At 33.9% G+C, this 23346-nt stretch overlaps 2 protein-coding genes across 2 annotated transcripts; both read right to left on the bottom strand.

The window, feature by feature from the left end:
* Positions 1-281: 281 nt before the first annotated feature.
* Positions 282-7652, bottom strand: LOC132063563 (vesicle-associated protein 2-2-like). The gene is made up of 10 exons (XM_059456154.1): positions 7268-7652; positions 6855-6955; positions 6188-6258; positions 6012-6093; positions 3197-3312; positions 2946-3122; positions 2758-2853; positions 2081-2245; positions 1099-1176; positions 282-665 (listed from the first exon to the last, which is right to left on the bottom strand). Exons 2-10 carry the CDS (start codon positions 6904-6906, stop codon positions 552-554), a joined length of 951 nt encoding a protein of 316 aa, XP_059312137.1. The 5' UTR covers positions 6907-6955; positions 7268-7652; the 3' UTR covers positions 282-551.
* A 7534-nt stretch (positions 7653-15186) lies between these two features.
* Positions 15187-22865, bottom strand: LOC132063562 (protein CANDIDATE G-PROTEIN COUPLED RECEPTOR 2). The gene is made up of 6 exons (XM_059456153.1): positions 22410-22865; positions 20121-20312; positions 16380-16533; positions 16190-16292; positions 15516-15597; positions 15187-15356 (listed from the first exon to the last, which is right to left on the bottom strand). The coding sequence occupies exons 1-6, from the start codon at positions 22695-22697 to the stop codon at positions 15279-15281; spliced, it is 897 nt and encodes a 298-aa protein (XP_059312136.1). The 5' UTR covers positions 22698-22865; the 3' UTR covers positions 15187-15278.
* Positions 22866-23346: the final 481 nt, after the last annotated feature.

The raw sequence follows: 23346 nt of genomic DNA, 5'->3' as shown, positions 1-23346 counted from the left end.
CCCTCGTACTGAGCGCAAATTTAGGAATTAGGGAGACATGAGGTAAGTGCTACAATGGGAAAAGTGATGTTTACCAAGAAAATATTTCCTTGATTAAAATAAAACCTATCTGATATTTCCTACGAAAACTAAAATGTCTTTCGTTATATGAAAGAAAAAGAAAAATGAAAATATTCTTTTCGTTTTTTTAGTATTCACAGTAATTGCTTACTGCCAGAAACCTCTCCCATGTCCGATATCTAGCCACCACTACTATCACATAAAATGCAAAACGCACCCCGACAAAACCATCAATAAAATCAACACTTTCAGCAAAAAGATACTCCACAACTCCTCCCCCTGCTGGGATGGTGTGGTAGACGGAGATTATTACATTTTATTCCATCTAAAAACAGCATTTACAGCACTTGATATACTCTACTACTAGTCAATACAACAACATACTTGATTCTCAGCTTTAGATAGAGCAGACAAGGACTTTATGAAGGAAAAACCGTCTATCAAGATATAGACATAACCTCTCCGTCATAGTAGCGTGTTAAATGCTTCCATCAGTAATGCAAAAGGTAACCGAACACCATACTAATAAAGGCCACAGTAATCACATAGAGGAGAGGAAATCCAACTCGGACTTTCCTTCCGCCGTTCTTATTTGTCAACATGACCTGCAAAGCACATCACCACAAAAAGAACACAAAAAAAGGGGGTTAATTAGGGACACTTCTTATTGAGCACAAGATCATACCACAGGAGCATTGTGACTGAAATACAAACTTTTTTATCAGGTAAAATTTGGGGAGAGAAACTGAAATACAATTTCTTCCTCCTCACTTTCACGGGTACATGTTTTGTAAGACTTAAATGGATCCGACCAATCAAAGACAAGAACATAATTTGCTTGAGGTAAAGCTAGACTAACATGGACTCAGACCAGTTACGCAGCATACTGTGGCTATGATTAACCAATAGAGATTTAGTTAAGAATTAGGGTAGCATCCCAAATTTCTACAGCTGTCGTGATCTTAAATTAATAATATTAATAAAAATAAAAAAAAATAAAAAAACTTGTTAAAACCATATAGGAACAAACGAAAATACCAATTCTCTTTGTAAGCTCTCTCTTTCTTGAGCGGTAAATTTCCTCTCCTCCGTAAGCCTTGAGATGGTGTCTTTGGCCTGCAAGAGTGTACGGAAGAGTGAGAAACAGCACTTCCCCAAAACAATTGCGGACACCAAACCTAATATTAGACTCATATTTGAACAAAAGCTTCCCGAGGGAGGGAAATCTCAAACTCTATAAGATGCTCCAGAAGACTAGAAAAATCTTCAGTAAGAAGGGTCGAGGTTGATTTTGGTTCCAATTTTTATTCTTTTGGCATTGAATTCATCAAAACTGACTAGACAAGGCAGCAAACTGCAGTATAAACTAGCTAAACTAGACCCCTTCCAATTTTCATCAATGGATCAACTTGACCAATAGATGCCAAAACTAGCACAAACTGAAATTCTATGATAAAAATGAGGGGCACACGTAAATAAGAGAAACTCATTGTGGTTGATTCCCAGTATTGTTTTAAATTCTGTAAGTTCGATGTTACTGTGTACTTGCCAAAGAAAAGACCTAATGCAACTACTCTGGACCTTATCATGTATTGGACATCAAAAAAGAAGAAAGTGTTTCAACATAGTTTGAGCGATGTATTGAAAACTTCTGAAATTGTGAGTTGGCCATTTGTCGGAAGTGATCTGGCATATTTTTGTACAATCCTTTCATCCCTTGCTTGATTGATGGAACGTATGTCTTCCAATTCTCCATTGGTTGGTTTTACCCCCTTGATTGCACAAAATTGATTCTTATTCATCAACGACAAGTGGCTTCTTTTCAAGACGTAAATAACATTTACTTAAAAAATGAAACCAGGCAACACCTCAGCAAAGCTGTATCCATGTAAAAACTAAAAACCACAAAGGATATTGACCAAATGTGGTTTTTGCAAATGACATGACAGAAGTTGTTCCAGACTCAAGTTGAAATAAAAAAAATAAAAATAAACAAAGTAAAAAGGTAAAAAATTCTAACCTCACTTAGTTTTCGTTCTAGTTCACTTATTTTGGACTTCATGATCCCAACATTCTTGACTAATTCCATCTCTTCTTCATGCTTCCTCGTCTCCAATTGCACATGCTTTCCTTCCATTTGCATGTTGGCATTTTCCTTTTTAAACTCATTTACATTCTCATCTAGCTGAAGAAGTGTATTAACAGATAGATAAAATATATTACCAAACAGCTAACTCAATGTTCATAAAATAGACTAAACACCGGAAACTCAATGTATCAACTTATCAAGCGACTGCTGAAATAACTGAGAATTAATTTAGTTATATGTTACAGTATATTCTAGATTTTCTCTCAGTGTTGAGGTTTATACAGAATGCTCTTCATAGTTATGTCATAATTAGGAATATTAAGATTTAGATATTTTTTCCTTATTTGATAACTTCCCTAATTTTATGCAGTCTAAACTTTGTTTCGAACTCCTATGTAAGGAGCCTTATATTGTTTAGAACAAATTTAAGATAAATTCTCTCTTTTTCTTTTCTATATCTTCAGATGGTTCAGAGCCTTAATCATGGTACTTGGCCGCAGTTCTACAACCAAACCCCAAATTGAAATCTCTGAACATACTTAGCATTACTCCACGGTATTTTTCATTTATAACCGGTCTCTAAATTCTAGTTCAGAAGAATAACTTACTTCTTTCTGTGGATTTTGATCAAGGGGATTTACTTGATCTCTAGTCAACGATTCTTCATATCTTCCACTGTGGCTATGTACTCCATTGACATCTCCCTGAAAAAGATTACCATTATTTAGCTTGTTGTCATTTTAATATAATAAACAACATGGTCAAAAAATTCTGGTTTCTGAAAAATATTACTTACTTCTTGCTGTGAACTGATATTTTCATTACCATGTACTTGATCTTCTCGTGGTGAATCTGTGTAACTTGGAAGATCACCTTGTACTCTATTGATTGGTGATAAAACAGGCGAACTGGGTGGACTAAGGATCACTCTCATCTTATTTTCTTGAACATACTTGCCATCATCTTTCGAAAACTACAGTTAAAGCAATCAGAAATTGTGTCAGAGGAGTGCCCTTTGAGAAATCGTATAACCCACTGAGAATATACCATGGCTGATGTAATATCGTCCTCAACAGTCTCTTCTGCCACAACTGTGCACTGAACTAAGAACTTGTCCTTGCATGCCATATCAGGAGGAGGTGCCTTTTGTGCCTGCATGGTCACTGCATAAACAAATGTTAAAAACCCTATTTATCGCCTACGATAAATTGATCATTGTTGCTAACAGAAACAGCATAGTAGGCAGAGGATTATTTGCAATCAGATTTTCCCCACTAGAGAGAATTGATGCGTCACAATAGCTGTAATATATATTGTATATCATCTCTAAACAGGAACAAAATCTTGCAGAACAACAGTCCGTATTAAAGACAGACGATCGAAGCAGGTACAACTTGAGTTACAGGTTGAATTAAAATTGAACGGAGAGGATACTCCGTTCCAGATATTATGCTCACACATCATTAAATTAACAAACAACATGAGACACAAAAAGAAGGGAATGCCCCAAAATACTAGCATGAAACGTTACTTGACCCATGCTGTGATTGAAAGTGTTAAAAAAAAAAAAAAAAAAAAAAAGAAACTGAAGAGTGCCTCAAAAGACCTACAATCACTCAAAATTCATGCAAGAGCAAGAAAGTGACAACACCATGGAGCTTCAAGCAAGAAGAGATGAATGCATGCTTCTTTGAACTAAAGTGCATACTTTTTTCATCAGTAAAAAGAAAATCAATATAGCTTATAACATCAAAATTCCAATTAACATTACTAATTATGCAAACATGACAACATTAACCCCAACAACTCAAATTAAATTTCATTAAAATATTAATTCAACAAGGCCATAAAAGATAACTTTAAAAAAACTACCTTCACTTTTCATTAATTAGTCATAACAATCAATTTGCAACATAATTCCATATATAACTCTAACAACAATACTGGCAAATAATAGTGATTGCAAAGAGCCGTTGTATTATTCTCCCAGCATTCAGCTAGAAACTAGGAAGTGGAGAATATAAACTGAAGTAAGGAACAGACAAGAAAAGGAGAAAAAAGAAACATTAGCAGAAGGAAGAGTAGAAGAGAGAACCAAAGCAAAAATCCAAAAGCACAATTGTATAAAAAGACGAATTGTACAAGGAAGAAGAAAAAGAAGAATGAATAACAAAAAAAAGAAGCAAATCGGGAAAACCAAAGAGTAATAAAAGAAGAGTAGCAGCGAAGGAAAGAAGAATAAAAAGACAATGAGAAGAGAACTGAAGCATATTTGGAGAAGAATTCGAATACTCTAATAACCCAATTATGTCCTTTTTTATTCTTTTTTTCATCTGTTAACGCAAATTCGAATAAGCAACAGCCTCTGGCTCAATTTGTTTTGCGCTTTAAATAAAATAAGAGTTTTTACTTTTTAGTTGGCTAGTTTTTGTTGAGGACAGTGTTATCAAAAGCGAAAAGCGCAAAAAAGCTCTAAGGTCAGCCTGGGGCTTTAAGCGCAAAGCGCAAATAAAGTGTGGGCTTTAATGAAAAAAGGCGCAATGGTGCAAAAGTACAAATATATATATATATATATATATATATATATATATATATATATATATATATATATATATATAGATATATATGTTTAGTCAAAGCCTACTACTAATAAGCATGAATAACAAATATATGGACAAAGAAATTACTATAAAGTGAAATATCAATTATCGAGTGTCACGTTTTCAAGAGAGGCTCATTGGCAAGGGAAAGTATGTCTTAGAGTCTTGATGATGACACTGAAGCGCACATAAAGCGAGGTGAAGCGCTCAACATGCTTTGAGCCTCGCTTCAGGGCTTAAGCGCGCCTTTGACAACACTGGTTGAGGAACACGACTTGGTCTTGGTACTTGCACTAAACGCTACCTAAGTGATGCAAAACACCAAGCTTCATAGCACCACATAATTTTAGCTATTAAGTATGCCTTTAACAATACAAAACAGTGATTTTCTAATAACTAAGGATCCCCAAGAACCACTGGTGCACGATTCAAAACTCGGCCGGCAATTGATCCGTCCCTCTACCCTTCTCCACTTAAACTACCAAAATGACATGCACCTAACCCACATGTCAAATGTTGCACTCTTACCACTAGTCCCAGCCCAAGGCGCCAAAACATTGGTTGGTTTGAACCCGTGAGGTGCACCTAACCCACACGTCACATGTTGCACTCTCACCATTAGATCAAAGGCATGGCTATCAAAGCATTGGTAGGTTATTTTTCATGATTATATTTCTCATGTTCAGTCTATTTACCAATTTCTTTCTATATAGTGCAAGAACTTTCTCTAGTGAAGAAAAGGAAGGACACCTCCATCAAAACCAATTCCGAGTAAATTCTCAAAGCTTATTTAGTTTAGGCTGACATTAGCTTCCATCGTTACCATCTTCCTCACTGTTGACCCTAATCCATAACACTGACCATTTGATTGTAGCAACAAAGTCCATCAATTATATAAAAGACTAGGATTCTCTATCCATTTGATAGCATCACGACGAATAATCCAAAATGATTTATGAATGACTCTTGCAATACATCCCAGAAGATCATCCAAAAGTGTTTTTTTTTTTTTTTCAAAATTAAAACTAACATCATCCAGACAAGTAATCACATTGAAAGGTTTAGCTATGCTGAAGTGATGGCTTATCTTCATAGTATAGTGTAAAGGCAAAATCATGCACCGGGAACTACTTCTTGTACCAAGATCCAAGAATAATCTTAAGTTGCATTTACTACAACAAGAAATTTAATGATTTGTTATGGCGCTGTCATACTCAAAACACAGACATGGATATGCTGCCATCACGAAGAATTCTTCTTACCTGTAAAATCACAGGATGATCTGGGCTTAATAACTCCTGTGTTAGGTCGAACACAGTATTTTTTTGGACTAGTAGTCTTGACCTGTTAAAATAATTCCAACATGATACTAATCAACCTCTTCTGAATAAATATATTTCCCAGATAGTACTTTTACTGAAACAACAAATACCCATACCTTAAAAGCAACATGATTTTGGGACTTATTAACTAGTCGAATAGTGCAAGAGCTTTGCTTCTTCGGTTCAACTGCAAGGAAAAAGCCAATATAAGTAAATATCAGTATCCTTCCCACATTTATACAACAAAATTTCCAACATAAAGCAAAAAGATGCCTCCCTCCCCGCCACACCCCCCCAAAAAAAAAAACATAAAAAATAATTGAAAGTGTAAATCAAACCAAAAGGCTCGGCCTCATTTATCAATAATTCTTGTTAGAATAATTAAATCCGCCTGTTATCCATATGAATGCTTCAATTAAGTTGTACTCTTTATGTGATAGTTTTTTGCTTTTCGAGAGTCAATATGACTATAGTCTATACTTTGAAGCTTAAATTGGATTAGGCTATTAAAACTTATATATTTGAAAACTACATGAAAAAATACTATAAGTTGCAACTTTTCTCGTATCAAAAAATACGATCTTAAAATGTTGGTCAATGTTCATGAAGCTTGAATCTCGGGAAGCGAAAAGTATCACAAATTGGGACAGAGGGAGCAGTATGATTGCACAGAGCAATTTTGCACTGCTCAAACTCACTGTTTTCTATTATTTTTTTTTCCAAACTAAGTTTCATGCATCTCAACACAATTAAGCAGTAAAACTGGAATATGGAAAAGCGTACATTTGAACTTGAGTTCCCGTGGTACAATCTCCACCAGCTCGGCCGCATACATGGTTATTCTCTTATCTTAAAATTCAATCCAAAGTAGCAGATATCACTTCCTGCAACCAAAAAAAAAAAAATCTATAATTAAATCTACAGGCATCTAACCTAAAAGTACCAATACAAGTATTATAAATGCATGGCAGAATCAAATTTAAAAATCACATTGAATAATTATCCCAAAAGAGAAAAAAGGAAGAAGTTGAACATGGAAAAAGGAAACCAGAAGAATTTTTGAGTTTCACTTAAAAAAAAAAAAAAAGGAGTTGATGGGGCGATTTGATCTAAGAAAGTGAAAGGATGATATTGGGTTCCGATGACAGAACAAACGACACCGTTTCGAAATCGGAATTGAGAGAGAGAAAACTCACCGGAGATTCAAATGGCGACGGCAACAGAAATGAATGCTCTGTGTTTTTTGGGGAATTGAAGAAGGAATCTTAGAGAATTGAATGGTAGCGTAAACACGTCGTTACTTTCGGTGGTTAAAGCTCTCTGATGTATGCATCAATGTTGTCACTTCTCTCTCTTACGGATAATAAACAAAGGATGCAGAGAGAGAAAGCAACGTGCGCATGTAATGCATATATTTATATATAATATATAGATCGATGAACCCTAGAAAATTGAATTGAATATATGATGATGTGTGAGAGAGGGAGAATTTTTGGTTGTTAGGGTGATCAGAAGCACAGAATTAGGCACAGACAGAGAGAGTAGAGGTAAGTGTTAAATGCGTAGGGGTGTTGGCGTGGGTTCACCGAAAGGCTCCCAACTGGGCCTTAAAACCTTGTTTGGATGGTTGATGAATGTAATGTCTAGATAGATAGTATCATTTTTCGTGGTTATATAATGTCATATATCAGTAATTTGAAGAATAAACCATACAAGAAAAATAGGATAGGGGACAGAGGTATTATAAAAAGGTAGTGTAAAGGATAAAATATGATTGTTAGATACTTGAGCAAAGACAAAATGAAAATAAGAAACGATATGGTCCAATAAAATTTAAGTAACAATCAAAATAACGTTGTATTTAAACTTATGGCACTAAATAATATACTCCCTCCTTCTCAATTTATGTGGTACTATTTGCTTTTCGAGAGTCAATTTAATTAAACTTTGAAGGTAAATTGAATTAGATTAACTCGATATTTTAACATTAAAATTTATATATTTGACAACTACATAAAAAAAATTATAAGTTGCAACCTTTCTCATATCAATTTGATGAAAAAATACATCTTATAATGATGATCAAAGTTCATACAGTTTGAATCTCGAACAATGAAAAGTGTCACATAAATTGGGACAAAAGAGAGTAATCGGTAACAACCATCCAAACAAGGTGTTAGATTTCGTTCAATCGAACAAGTTAGACCGGACCGCCTGTCTCCATCTAAAGATTCTAGCGTTGGGAGATGTGCAAGAATAATTCGAAAATTGGGGGAAAAAACAAAATATAGAATCAAATCGAATCAAATGAACAGAGGAAAACTTATGATTTCACTTGATTTAAATTTTAGTTCACTATCAAATTAAATTAAGAAAGTCAATATTTTGGATTGGGTTGCTGTTAACCGAAAAAAATAAAAAAGTTAACCACCAGATATGTGTTGCTTGGACTCTTTAAAAGTATTACCTCATTCATATCTATTCTTCAAAAAATATATTACTTTTGGAGAATTCACAAGCAACCATCAATATTTTTTAAGAATCCGAGCATTATAGACTAATATGCATGCAGATATAATGTATGTATATGTTTTATTCTAACTCATTACTAAAAAATAAAAATAAACCAGACTTGTAAGCTCATGAATTAAACAAACAAAAATAATAATAAAAAATTGATTTCATTTGTTATAGGTACCATGTGTGGCAATTGAGATTTAACATCTCCATACGTTTTCGTAATTTCAATAACAAAAGTTGCTTTGCAAATACTAAAAAAATAGCTTTTTCTCAAATATACTTTTGAGAAAAATACACTTAGAAACACTCTAAAAGTTTGTCAAGCAATAACTGCTAATCAAAAGTGTTTTTTAAATTAATTGACCAAACATAAATTGCTTCTTGCTAAAAAAACTTTTGAAAAAAATATTTTTAAAATAAGTTTATTTTAGGAGTTTCCAAACAGGCTATATGACTGTAATAATATTCCTTCTACTTCTAGAATCACGTTACATATATTTTAGGTTGTGTACTAGTATTATTTTACATGTAAACGAAGAAAGAGGCCGACTACCAGCCTTAGAGGGTACTTTCGAGCAAGTAATTTACTCATCCTTTAATTAAAAAGGAAATCTTTGATATTTTATACGTGAAAAAAGCTATTGATATTGTTCACATGCTACCAAATTACAAACATGGCTGAACTTTGGAATATGAAATAATACTTTCTGCACCTTTAATTGTCTTTTCTTTTTTGGTTTTTGATGGTTTAATAATCCAACATATATTGTCGTTATTTGTCTTTTTTCTTTTCAATTTCTTAACTAAATATATACTTTTTTACCTAAAGTTAAGAACATAAAGTAAATAGATAAATGACTTGAGTGTTCAAAACCCGTTTATGTATTCTCACCTTTTTACAGTTGATTAATGATCAACTTAAATATCACAAGCAAATGGAACTCTTTTTGCCCAAACCATACGATATGTGAAGCTCAAGCCTCAACGGGAAGAGAGTTTAAAATATAAACAAGAAAAGTTAGCATAACTTATCGATCTCATTAGCAAAGTGTCTTATTTAATCAATGTTGTTATGGAACAGAATTATACGTAATGAATTGATAATTGATCTTGAAGTTTATACCTTCACAGGCTAGATATTGTAAAAACCATTCCTTGTGTATTAAACCGGATCCAAAAAATTTCCTTCATGAGTTCAATTTTAAGATTCTTAATATTGAATTCATTGTACTTTTAAAATTATGTATTTAATCTAATGGTTATTAAAAATATTTGAATTTCATATAAAATTTTATATTATCTTCCCTTTAAGATACTGAATTTGATTTAACCTAATCTTAAAGCACTGGCCAGCTGGTGCTTAGTTGGATTTGATTTGGTCAATTTGTAGGATCCAAACGCAAACAGGCATAATTGAGGTTTCATTTCTAGTGAATATATATGCATGTTCTAGAGAATTCAATTTTTTTTTATTAGGAGTAAAATATTTGTTAAAAAATAAGAACTTTTTAACCTCATGATCGGACGAGACATAAATTATTTCGTTTGGACTCATGTACGTGGTGCCAGCTTAAAGGACCTTTTGGATAAAATTCATGAACGTACTAATACCGACATAAAAAATAAAGGAAGAGTCTTTTTTTCACTGTTTGATGACTTTATATTTAAACTTTATTTCCAACTTTATAGCATTCTAATAATCCCTTCTTGATGAATGTCCTTTCAATATTGTTTCTGTAGGAAAAATACACAATTCATAAGAACACACAGTCCTCCCAAGATCCATATATTTATTTCATTAGTCGATAGTGTAATCACATGTTAAAGAACACGAACTACACCATATATATTCATAGTCTAAGTCGTACCTATTACAGAAGATTGTTCCAGTATTCGATGAAGATCGCTTTCGTTCTTCTTAGGAATCTACCACTGTAGTTCTTCACGGAGAAGAAGAGAGTTTTTTCTGTTTTTGGAATGAAGGAAGGAAACATCTTTTTTTTTTTTCCAGAAGTGAGAAGTTCTTCCTGCAGAACTTCTTTTATGTTTCTTGAATAGGTACAACTGTTCAGAAACTTTTTTCCAACAGTTGTGTCCTTTTCATTAACTTAAATTAAATATATAACAAATATATATTTTATTATTTATATGGATCCGAGTTGACCCACATGGGTGACCCGAATCTAATTCCTTCAGTTTCTTTGACCATCTTTTTGAGTTGAAACTTAAAATGCGAGTAATTAGAAAAGGGTTGCCTTTGATTGAGAGCTTTTTGTGTCATGGTGCTTCCTTCACCAAAATTCCAAATGTTCATCCCAAAAATAATTCAAACTTTTCACCAAAAGAAAAAAATAATATAAAGCCTAATATGACCTTTGACGAAGTTACAAGTTTGCCTAAAAATAAAAGTACTTACTAAAAGTGATCACATATTTTACTCATTTGGTTCAAAGTGAAAATATGAATTAATTAAGAAAACAAAGGAATTTCTATACTAACAATTCACGTTCCGGTGACTAATTTTTTCCAATAAACTCGAAGTGAGTCGATTTTATTCTTAATTAAAAGAACTAGGTGGTAAAGAAGAAAATTTAAAAGTTTCAATAGCAACCCGTGAATGACGTAAACGAGATGGAAAAAAAAAATTGAAGCACATTTTCAGTTTCACCATGTTGATTTGTTTCACATTTTTTTTTTTTAATTATCTAGTTTTAGAATCATACTAACATGACTAAGCTAGATTTGTGTCAGGTAGAGTAAAGTACTTTAGTTTTTTCTATTAAAAAGTTTTTCATTCAAAACCCAATACTCTAACGCTAAATTTGTAGTTGAGAGTGGAGGAATTTAAATCATCTCGCTGTTCCTTTGATATTACTTAGTCTAACTTCAAAAACGTCAAGGGGTAAAATAAATTAGAGTGCACATAAGGATGTGATCTAGTGGTCAATAAGTGGATTGACCACGGTCTCAATTCAAATTTCATCGAGACAAACACATTAAGTGATTTCTTTTCATCTATTCAAGCCTTGGTGGACAGAGCTATCCAATATCTGTTTTGGTGAAAGGTAGCAAATACCTAGTAAAATTAATCAAGATACGTACAAGCTAATCCAGACACTGGTTATTAAGAAAAATAATGGTAAAGATGGACGACAAACTAGAAGTCATGATCAGGAAGATGGTTGCTTGGCTCTTGCTGAATCATTCAAGTATGAAGTGTATAAATGGTAGCATTAGTGTACTCTATTATTTTTGGGCAATCAAAGATTGGATGATTAAATGTGTCAAACAAAGCTCACTATCAGAACACGCTTAAAGGGACAACTTTATGTGCATAATTATATATCAACTACTTCCCTCGTTTACATTGACAAGTCATTTTTGTCCGTTTCGACAATATTTTATAAGTTTGTACACGAATATTTAAGTTTTTTAAAATAAAATTTTTAAAAACTTAAATATTTGGAAAAGACTATGTAAAAAGTACTATAAAACAAAATTTAAATGATATATGAAAAAATCACGGTCAAAGAAAAACTTGTTGAATCTCAAAATTCAAAAGGTGCCACACAAATTGGTACGGAGGGATTACTTGATACGATCGATTATAATTAGTTGTTTTTCTTCTTATTTATCGAACTAAATTAATTATTCTTTTCATTTCCTTCTCAAAAGTTCCATAAGTTTTATCTTTTTCTTTTTCTTTTCTCTAGAGTAGTATCTCTAACTGTTCCTTTTTTCATTCAACATGACTCAATCATTTGATATGAGCAATTAAGAAGAAAAAAGGGTGCAAAAGTCATTAAAAAAAAATGTAGGTTGAATGAAATTAAAGCAATGTTTAATTATTCAGTCAAAATAAATTAAAGATTAATAAACAAATACTTTCTCTCCATATGATACACTAATCAAAAACCCTTTCAAAAGGAGTCAATGCATGATCATAATGAGCACCAACTACTTTGATGGAAATCACTATTTGTAATATTTGTTTTTGATTGCCTTTTGTGCTTTGCATAAACACATGAAGCAAATGTAGGTGGGGCAACTTCACTTTAGTTTTAAGAATGATAGTGAAATATCATCAGTGGAGTCGGTGAATTTATAAGAGGAAAGGAAATAAAAAAGCTACCCATGACTTTTGCACCTTTTATAAACAGAATTGAAGTTTCCTCTTATCTCTTATCTTTCTAACAGTCGTCTGGATTAAAGTGTGTATGGGCCACCAAACCTTGAGATGCTGCATTTTGTTTTGTCTTTTTTAATCATTCGATATTCGAAAGTTAATTATTTGTTCGATTAAGTCGAATTCGAGCAACATTTATCATAATTTCATGCTTAACAATTTAATATTCGAAATTCACGGATCCGATTAGTTATTAAAGCTGACTTCATGTCTAAGTTTCAAACCCAAAATCTCTTATTAAAATGGTGTACCTTTTACCATTCCACCACTATCTACCGTACTTGTGTGTTGTGTGCAATTTATTTTGTCGTCAAAATCCATATCTTCATGCTTAAAGAGGAATATCGAACAAATAGACTCGGAATATGTATTCAGTAAAATAGTTGAGATGCAAGCAAATTTATCTGAACATTATTTTTATATTTTTGCAAAATAGTTTTAATCGAGTACAGTACTATTTGATAACTTACAAGTTACAAACATAAAAGTATAACAACCTAAAATCATGTTCTGAATTAGGGTGTCAGTACTATTTGATAACTTAAGAGTTACAGACATAAAAGTATAACAGCCTAAAATCATGTTCTAAATTAGGGTGTCGTTGGAATGTAATTTTTCTCATAAAGCAACTTCTTTTTCGAACTTTTAACATTTGATGAAAACAACCTTTTTCTGCATTAGACCTAAATATATTACTACATTGATTACTTTTTACGCTTTTTCATAGCAAATTATATGTCAACCCTATTAGAGATACATTTTAATAATTTACAAAGCACTTTATTCTAATGATTCATGTTTTAGTATACCTATGGGCTCAGGATTTCTTGACCTTTTAATTTATTGAGTTTTGGATTAATAATTTGTACATATTAATTGGATTTTTTTAAGACAAATACAGAGTTTAAACTAAAGTTATTGAATTCGACTAAACCGGTACCTTGTCTCTCCTGCGCCCCTTTTAACTACCACATTAATTCATTAATCCACTTCCCAAAAGTAGGAAATATTTCTGTGCAAGTCTTTGGGCTTTCTTGGACGGAGGAATAAATTTGGTAGACAGATGAATCGTTGGAGTACAGAATTATTTCCTTTTGGGGAAAGTAGACGTTGGTGATTTCTTGTAAAGATGGTTATTGATGATTTACACGCAGACCCCTTCAATGAGAAATTAATTCACAAGGAATATTAACAAAATTGGTTAAATGGAGGATTGAGACTCTCTTTCCAAGCTTCAACAAAATGCATTTGCGATTACTCTAATTAACAAAATATTTATGGTTTAATCTAATGATTCAATTATGTTTTCTCGTAGAAATGTCTTTCAAGCTAAGGCTATGGACTTTCGTTAAGGAAAACAAATGACGGGTTAAGAAGTAAAATATGAGAAATTACAGTTTCCTGTCAATTGTCATGATAATGAGGACGGTGGTTGAAAAGATTGAATTGTCTCCAAGTTATATCAAGAGGCAGTTGAGAAATATGTTAAGAAAATGCAGGCTATACTTTTTTTCAATTTATCCCTTTGAGTTGGCTTATGATTGAAAATAACTAATAGCAGGTTGAGATCTTTTTATTTTTCCTTTGGTATTCTTTTCATCACCCACTACTTATGTTAAGATCGTAGTACCCCGACATTTAGTATGATGCAAAATTACGCGGTACTCTTGCTACGTTAACAAATTATAGTAAAAAAAAAAAAAAAAATTAATCAACTGATTTGAAGAATAAGCTGTTTTGTTGCCAAACTTCTTGTGGCCCCAAAACTTCCTGTGATAGCCTTCAAGATTGTTGTCGTAGCCACAACCACAGTACTAGACTTAATAGCTTTCAGTCAATTGCACCATCTACGAAAAATTAAGGATGAAATACCAAAAGTGAACGTGGATTGACAAGGTTATCAGAATTCTTAGATTGCTGAGCCTAGCCCGGATAGTTGGCTACCTTAACTCCCACCTTGTTAATGAAGGCTTGATTCTCCACAGTAGAAGATCCATCACTGGCTTCACAATGTATGCAGTTCAAGATAGTATAGAGTTCGTGTGAAGAAAGGAAATAAAATTGAACTTGCTAAATGAACTGTAAATACACGGTTCAATGGCTATCATCTAACAAATCTATATGTACACAATCCGTAGCAGATAAAATACAGAAAGTGGTGCAAGAGCACGTTATATATAATGCATTTCCAGGCTGCGCAGCAGTCTTTATCCTATCTCTTTCAGGAGTAATAATAAAGATATATGCTGCTAGTGCTAATAAGATTTGTTCTTTGAAAAATTATACCAGAAAAAACAATGTATCATCAGTTTAGGACTTATTCCATGTATGCATAAAGTATCTTTTTACTCTAGTAGCATAGGACAAATAGTGATAAAATCCTTGAGAATTTATATAACTTGAAGGGAAATTAATTTTTTTATTTTCTGAATTTCCTAAAATGTTACTAGTACATATTTACACATTTACAGCTTCAAATTCACCTCATTATGCCTGCTGAATTACTCCCAATCGACATCAAAGAAGCCAGCATCTTTCATTTCTGAGTAGTATACATTCTCCAGATGCAAATCATCCTCCTGCACACATGATTTAGAACAGAGCAGGTAAGCTTTTACAAATATCTTAGTGTAAAACTATGTAAAGATATTGGATAAATATGTTTAAGTAAGAGTCCTGTCTGGGCTTTGCAGGTCAAGGAGATAGAGGGAAGAGGATGAATAATGAATTTATGATACCTGGAGAAAGTCGGCCAGAAAAGTAACATACAGAAGGGGAAGGTACATGGCGTGGTAGCAGATGACCGTGATATTGTACAACCTGTATTGCAAAATGAGGATGTCTGAGTAAACTAAAAGTAGCTGAAGCATACACCATTCAGTGGGTTTTAACCAACTTCTCATTGCAAGATCATTATTAATATAGCATGAAAAAGACAATGCAACTTGTTCAAGTTACAGCTGCTTCATGTGCAAAAATCAGTTTATGTGAAGTTGAAAATAACTGTTTGGATGTGACAGCAACGAGACAATTGATTTCTCCATTTACACTTTATTACAAAGTTTTTTTTTCTGGTCTAGATCACAACTTTTGTCATACCCTTCCGGATAGAAAGGAATATCTATTGTTTTTGGTGAGACGTTATACATTTAACTTAAAGATGCAGTGGACACTAGAAGCTACATCAGGTTTTTTTTTTTTTTTTTTTAAATCTGTTTCCCGCAGTTTAGTTGTACTTATAAAATTGCATGCAATATCCCAACTTCTGAACTCATACTATTACTTTCAATATGATAATATGAATGCCCTGAAATAATCTTTAGGATAAATGAATGCCCTTAATAATCACACTAGAGAAGAAAGAACATCTAATGACAAAGACTTTCATGCGAATTGACTAAAAGATGCATACCATAATCCAAATCCAGCGCCATGTGCTGCAAGTGCACATGCAATCAAAGCAGTCGCATTTAAGCAAAACATGATGGAAATATAGTTCTGGAATGCAGGTCTTGCTGCAACGAGAGAAAGATATTAATAGCAAGGACACAATAGTATAAGCTCATAAAAGACCCAATATAAATTCATAAGATGAAACTCACCTGGCAACCTTTCTCTCCATCTAGATCGATACATAAAAAAGATGAGGCCATATACTCCAGTTAGCAGCAACTTGTGAACAACCCATAAGGCCCATTGTGAGCCATTGTTGCTAACATCAAACAACTGAATACCAAATCCAAATAGGTAGATCCCCTGGGAGAATGAATAGCACGCATCAATACCTCTAGTATTATATAATTCACAAAAAGAAGGCGTACTACTCTTAGCAGGGATGAGGGACATAAGAAGCATCGCGGAGATGCCGAATGCTGACATGAATATCTGATCCTCATATTTTTTATTTTTTTTTTATCAAGATGAATCCCTGATCCTTATAGGACATAAAAAAAACTCAAAAGGCAACTGAAATAATTGGGAACTAGGTCATTCATCTAAAATTTCAACGACGATAAAACCAGCAACATGACATGCGCCACTGGAACTTCTGACTTTCGAACTCATTTTGCACCAGATACCTCTTCTTTCTTTTTTAAGTGTTGTTTCGACTTAATTAATAATAATAGGGTCTCTGCTCTATTAACTTAAGCTTTCATATGAGGTGATCACACACTTCAACATGGTATGACAGCAGATAAAAATCCTGGTTTCAAAGCGCACCGCCACCAGACAGAAAAAAAAAAAAAAAAAAAATTCCACGTGTTTGCCGAAAAAAGGGCCCACATGTGACTGAGTGTTAAGCCATAATTATATCAATAAAAATTTCTCCTTTCAGACAGCTTAAACTTTTAAACAAGGCAACCATACACCTTCAACACATATAAGTAGATACGAAAAAAGGAAATAGATGCTTTTTTTCCTTCATGCCCATTTTGTGCCAGGATCTATTAATTCTTTTCAACTAACATTAATTCTTGCACATAAATATCCCCCTTAAATAAATAGTACGCTATATCAAAGTCGATTTAGTCATCTTCATTTCTGGGAACTTTTTGTGAGCTGCAATTAGATTAAAAAAGTAAGATTTTTTTTTTTTTTTTTGAGATGGTAACAAACTGTATTGAATCAAAAGTGCCAGTGAAAGGCCATAGTTACAGGGAGTCTAGCTAAAGCTGCACAAAAATAATAAACTAGCAACTAGAGAGACTCTAGAAATTGTACGAGCGTCTCTGTGTCATCTATGTACTTTTCTTTACACCAAAAATACAAAAGTCGAATGCAATTAAGCTTTATCTTCTGGATAGGGTTGCTTTTGTTATCAAAACATCTTGAATTCCTTTCCTTCCAGATAGTCCACCACATGCATCCTGGGATCATACTCCAATACTTTCTTTGAGCTTTAGTCCCTCCACTTCTGGTCCAACTAGTTATCATACCTAATGTATGAGCTGGCATTGCCCAACTCAAACCAATATTAGCAAGAAATATGTCCCACAATTGAGTAGTCACCCTACAATGCAAAAAAAGGTGACTGTTTGTTTCTGCGTACAGTCCACATAAGTGACAGGTAGAGCCAACTTGTATTCCCCTTCTTTGTAGTCTGTCTTTTGTTAAACAAGCATTCTTTACTACCAACCAAACAAAGCATGCCACCTTGTATGGTATGTTTGTCTTCCAAATTTGTCTCCAAGGCCATTGTACTTGAAGACTGTTGTTGTGATTCATCCAAAGGTAAGCTGTCTTGACTGAAAAGACTCCTGATTTGTCTCGCAGCCACCATAATCTATCTTGTTCGAATGTGAAACATAGAGTTTCCATTCCTTCAAGCATTCCATGTGATAGGTTCATTGTCTGATCCCAAATCCATTAAGGTTCTAGGATCTAGAGAAATCCAATCCCACTACAGGTAAAGCTACATAGATTTGTTCGGAGAAGGAAGGAGTTTTTACTTGAACACATTATCTTGCACAACATTGCATCTGCTGACAAATATAGGTGCAGATGACAAAGTATATTTATATGCAAATAAGAAGAAAGGATGAATATATATTTCTTACTGATGTTTCCGCTTGTTCTCTCTAATATATGCACCATCCTCAAATTGACTACCTTTTTTTGATCAGGTAAATAATTTTATTAACAATTGGGGAAACCCCCGTACACAAGCCGCATATCAAAAGAAGAGAACCTACACCAAAATATGGTTCTCAAAAAAAGAGGTCCAATCCTCTATACAAATTGGGACCTCATGAGTACACCAAAAAGAGACTAGAGACAAAACACTACTCTGAATTTTTACATAATCAAGCTCCAACCCTTCAAATGCCCTCCTATTCCTCTCGTTCCAAATGACCCACATGATTGGTAATGGGAAAACGCTCCAAGCCCTCGGGCTTTTCTTCCCCCGTCTATGAGTCCAACTTTGCAAAGCCTCCTTCACTATACCTGGCATGACCCAGTGCATCCCAAGAAAATTGAGGGCCGCCCTCCATAACCGGTTAGCCACCTTACAATGCAAAAGAAGTGATCTACACTCTCGCCTGTACTTTTACACATGAAACACCAACTAACATTGGTGATTCTCTTCTTTCTCAGGTTCTCCGCTGTTAAGATCACACCCCTTGCCTTCAACCATACAAAGAAACCAACCTTCCTCAGTGCTCTAGGGATCCAACTGGAGCCATGGGGGAAAGAACATTCCTCTCTCACTAGCAACCTCTTATAATAAAGCTAACAGTGAATAAGCCATCTCAACTCTCTCGCCATCTCCAAACATCCAATAGGTTGGCACTTCCCAACAAATGCATAAAGAACATGAGGAGAAAAATATGACAATATGCTTCTTATAGATTTTTGCCAATCGCTTATTGCCTGCATATACATCCTCCTCAAGTTAAGTGTTGTTCATGATTGAATGCTTTTTTTCTTTATCCTCTTTTGACTATCTTTGAATGCAAAATTGCCTCTTCAACTCTTTCTATCTCAGACAGTAAATACACATTCAACTCTGGCACAACCAGTAGGCTGCAAGATGATCTTCCATCTCAACTAGGGGAACGGGAGATCGACAAGTTACTTACTTTTAGGATTAAAGAAGAGAATAAGTTGTATTGATAAGCGACTACTCAGATCTACATAACCATTTCTTTTATATAAGAAGTTCCATAATCCCTTCAGTGAAATGGACATTTTCTAATACAGTCTAATAAGGATAGTTAGACATTCACTATTGGGCCACGGGATATTATTTTCATCAAGTCTTTAAATCTCTAAGATTATTCGTTACAAGGGAGGAAGTAATTAGCTTCCAACTTCAATTTAAAATGAATCGAGGAAAAACAAAAATATAAGTGAAGGAAATAAAATGAAATTAAGTTTTACGTTAAATTCTTTCAAGAAAATGAAAACAAATTTGAAATAAAGCATTCAATCGCAAGAACAATGAGAAAGAAGTGCGCCTAAATAGATGGCATGTTTGTTTGCTGCTATTGTCAAATTACCACGGCATCTGTATCGTTTCCTAGTTGAGTATATTCTCCTTCCCAGTGCTTTCCCTGTCCCCTCTTCCCTTTCCCTGCAATTTTCCTACATCTTCAACACTGAACACATCGCTTTCGCATTCCCTCTTCCGTTTTCCCACACTGAACATATCCTTTTTTTGTTATAACGTAATAAGAAATTGAACATTCAATTTTCTTTTTCTTCTACTTGTTACATTATCCTAACAACCTATATATGTGCCTCTAAGCCGTATGAACTTAGCCTTAAGCTATTGCATGACATGATAACTGCAATGATAGGCATCAAGTGAAGTGCAGTGGTTAAACAGAACAAGATCATACCTTGAGAAGCATATCCAATCCAACTACAAGTGCTGAGATTAGAAAAGTTTGTGTTAAAGCCTCACGTCCACTTGCATGGTTCCCTTGAAGTAGAAAGGCTATCAAGCTTACTTCAAGAAATAGCATGCCAGATGTTGTGAACAAGGAGATGACACTCCACACAAATTGCTTCCCTGGAGCACACTCCCATGCCTGTACGTAAAGTAGTTTAAAGAAGATAATGATAGACAGATTAATCAATTTAGCTTAATTGCAGGTAGATCTTTAGGTAAATGTGCACCAAACACTACAAATTGGACACCCAGAAGCATCCATACCAAAATCGAAATGATACATATTGTATTTAAAGGAGATATCCACTTCATAGGAACCAAAAAGAACACATGTTTTTAACATATAAGGTAGCAACCTTAGAAAGGAAGAACGAAACTCTCTTACATGGTCAAGCCCATAAAGAGAATCATCTAATACATTAGGGGCAAAAATAACTCAAAAATTTGCCAATACCAAATATATCATATATGGGCTATGGCACCAGCATCCAATCAGTTCTAAGGTTCTCTCTGGGATCATAATGTAGAAGTGGTTCCAAAACATTGGTAGCCCATACTAGAAACACAGTTTGGGCAATAACAACCATCTGCGATATTATAATTCTACATGATCCCACATGCAAGATTTAGAGGGTGTTTGGATTGACTTTTAAAAGTAGCTTATAAGCTAAAAGCCATAAGTTGGGAATACTCAACTTTTGGCTTTTGGCCTAAAAGTAAAAGCACTTTTTATCTTTGCCACACACCACAAAAAGGGCTTAAAAGCCAATAAGCACTTAAAATAAGCCAATCCAAACACCCTCTTACTAGCTTTTCCCTTGTTTCTTTGTTTATTATTCCACAGGAAACACCACTAATAGAGTTGTGTCTTCCCAAGTTGAAGGAAGCAGGAACAGATATACTGACAAAAGAGGTTTCCATAAATAAGTCCAGCAAAAGTTGCAATCTCATTCTTTGACAATTAGCAAGCAAAGATGATCATTGGCACATTTCCAAAAGGATCAATCACATGTTTATGAACAATCCTTTCTAATCATACAACAACAACAACAACTACATACCCGGTGTAATCCCACAGGTGGGGTCTGGGGAGAGTAGTGTGTACGCAGACTTTACCCCTACCTTGGGAGGTAAAGAGCAATTCTTTCTAATCATAGCAACAAACAACTCACTACCCACAAATTATAGCTAGAAACAAAAGATCCATTTTGGTAATAGTAAATGGCAATTGTAATTTTTTTCCAGAGGAACAGTTCTTGCTGCAACTTTATCAGGGAAAAGTAAGAGCAATCCCTTAGAAAGTTGTACATTTTCTTTTTCACTATAATCATTGCACTAATTTACTAGTCTCAAGCCTAATCTGAAGATGTATGAACATTATTCCAGGGAGTACAAATCTCAAAAACCAAGAATTACAAAAAAGTTGGTACTCCCTCTGTCTCAATTTATGTGACACCTCTTTCCTTTTAGTCAGTCCCGAAAAGAATGACAACTTTCTATATTTAGTACTCCCTCTATTTCAATTTGTTTGTTTTACTTACCCTTTATTCCGTTCCAAAAAGAATGTCTCTTTCCTTTTTCGGCAACCTTCTAATTTCAACTTTCCGCATGGCATGTTTAAGACCACAAGATTAAAGTGCATTTTGGTACATTCTAGATATATTAATTTAATACCACAATATTAAAAAAAATCTTCTTTTCTTACTTAAACTCCGTACCCAAATCAAAACCAGACAAACAAATTGAAACAGACGGAGTAACATTTTAACTTTAAACTTCTCATTTACCCTTAATGAGATAATTTATATCCACACAGTTATCTATGCTTCAAAAGTCATCCTTTCTTTCTTAAACTCCGTGCTCAGTCAAACATTCACATAAACTGGGATCGAGGGAGAAATACTTAAAAGATTAACACTTTAGTATTTGTCTAGATTATATACATATGCTTTTAGGATAATATTTTTTTCCTTAAGCACCGAACACAAGAAAATAAGTTAAAAAAAAAAAAAAACGCACTTATTTTCCAAGAAAACATAACGCACTTATTTTCCAAGAAAACATTCTCCTTCATACCAAAAACACCCTAGAAAGCTGCACATTTTCTTTTTTCACTATAATCATTGTGCTAATTTACTAGTCTCAAGCCTAATTCCAACATGTACCAACATTATTCCAGTAAGTACAAAACTCAAAACCAATAAAGCTAGTACTTAATACTTTTGAGCATAGGTACCTGAAGAGAGGACCAGACCAAATTGAAGATACTAACAAGCCAGAGAATGGCATAAAGAGCAGCTACAACATGCGATCTACCACTAGAAACCTTGGAGAAGCTTCTCTTAGCTTGTGAACCCAAATACAAAACAAACAGTGCTGAAGGCACTATCATCAACACATTATGCCATAAACCATGACACTCTACAAGACAACCGTACAACCAACCGCCGCCGCCGCCGCTCTCTGCCGGTGTTGCGGAAGAAGACGGTGGTAGCTCCGCCACTATGGATTCAATGGATCTCATTTTTTAATTAAATCATTAAAAGCCCTAGCTTTAGCTAATCTAATCCGTGTAATTATTAGATGAGAGGTAGTGGTGTTAGAAGATAAACTGATCGGGAGTTTAGAACCGGTGTAGGTAGAAAATAGAATTGGACTCTTTCTACGCTACACTTTTTTATTTTTTATTTTTTATTTTTAAAATTTTAAGAAAGGTATATATATGCCCTTAAAAGTAATTAAATTGAGCAACTATGCCACCCATTAATAATTGGCCTAGAGCCTATTTGGATAGGCTTAAAAAAAGGGATTTTTACATGGCATGACAAACTTATACTAGATAATTATATTTAGTAGCTATAGTTTGTTTTAATTACTTTCCATAGCAAACATCAATATGTTAATCACATTTAATAAACTACGGTAAAACAAGGTAAAAGAAATCTGTATCCCCATTTCACACTTTTCAAACCGTTTTTTTTCTCTAATCTGCAGCAATCTTCTCCGAATTTTTCTCCATTTCCCTTCTACACGATCCTCACCCGATTCACTCATCCTAAATTGTAGCCGTGCACTAATAGGTAAGTTATTGGGTAGTTTTTTAGTTTTCTATTGTGTATTTTGTTCTCTACAATCTTGCCCTCTATAATTTTAATGAATAAATTTTACTTCCT

The sequence above is a fragment of the Lycium ferocissimum genome, chromosome 7, assembly GCF_029784015.1.
Source record: "Lycium ferocissimum isolate CSIRO_LF1 chromosome 7, AGI_CSIRO_Lferr_CH_V1, whole genome shotgun sequence".
In the NCBI taxonomy this organism is placed as follows: Eukaryota; Viridiplantae; Streptophyta; class Magnoliopsida; order Solanales; family Solanaceae; genus Lycium; species Lycium ferocissimum.
Note: the sequence above shows the minus strand (reverse complement) of the source record. Positions and strands in the feature narration are given on the sequence as shown.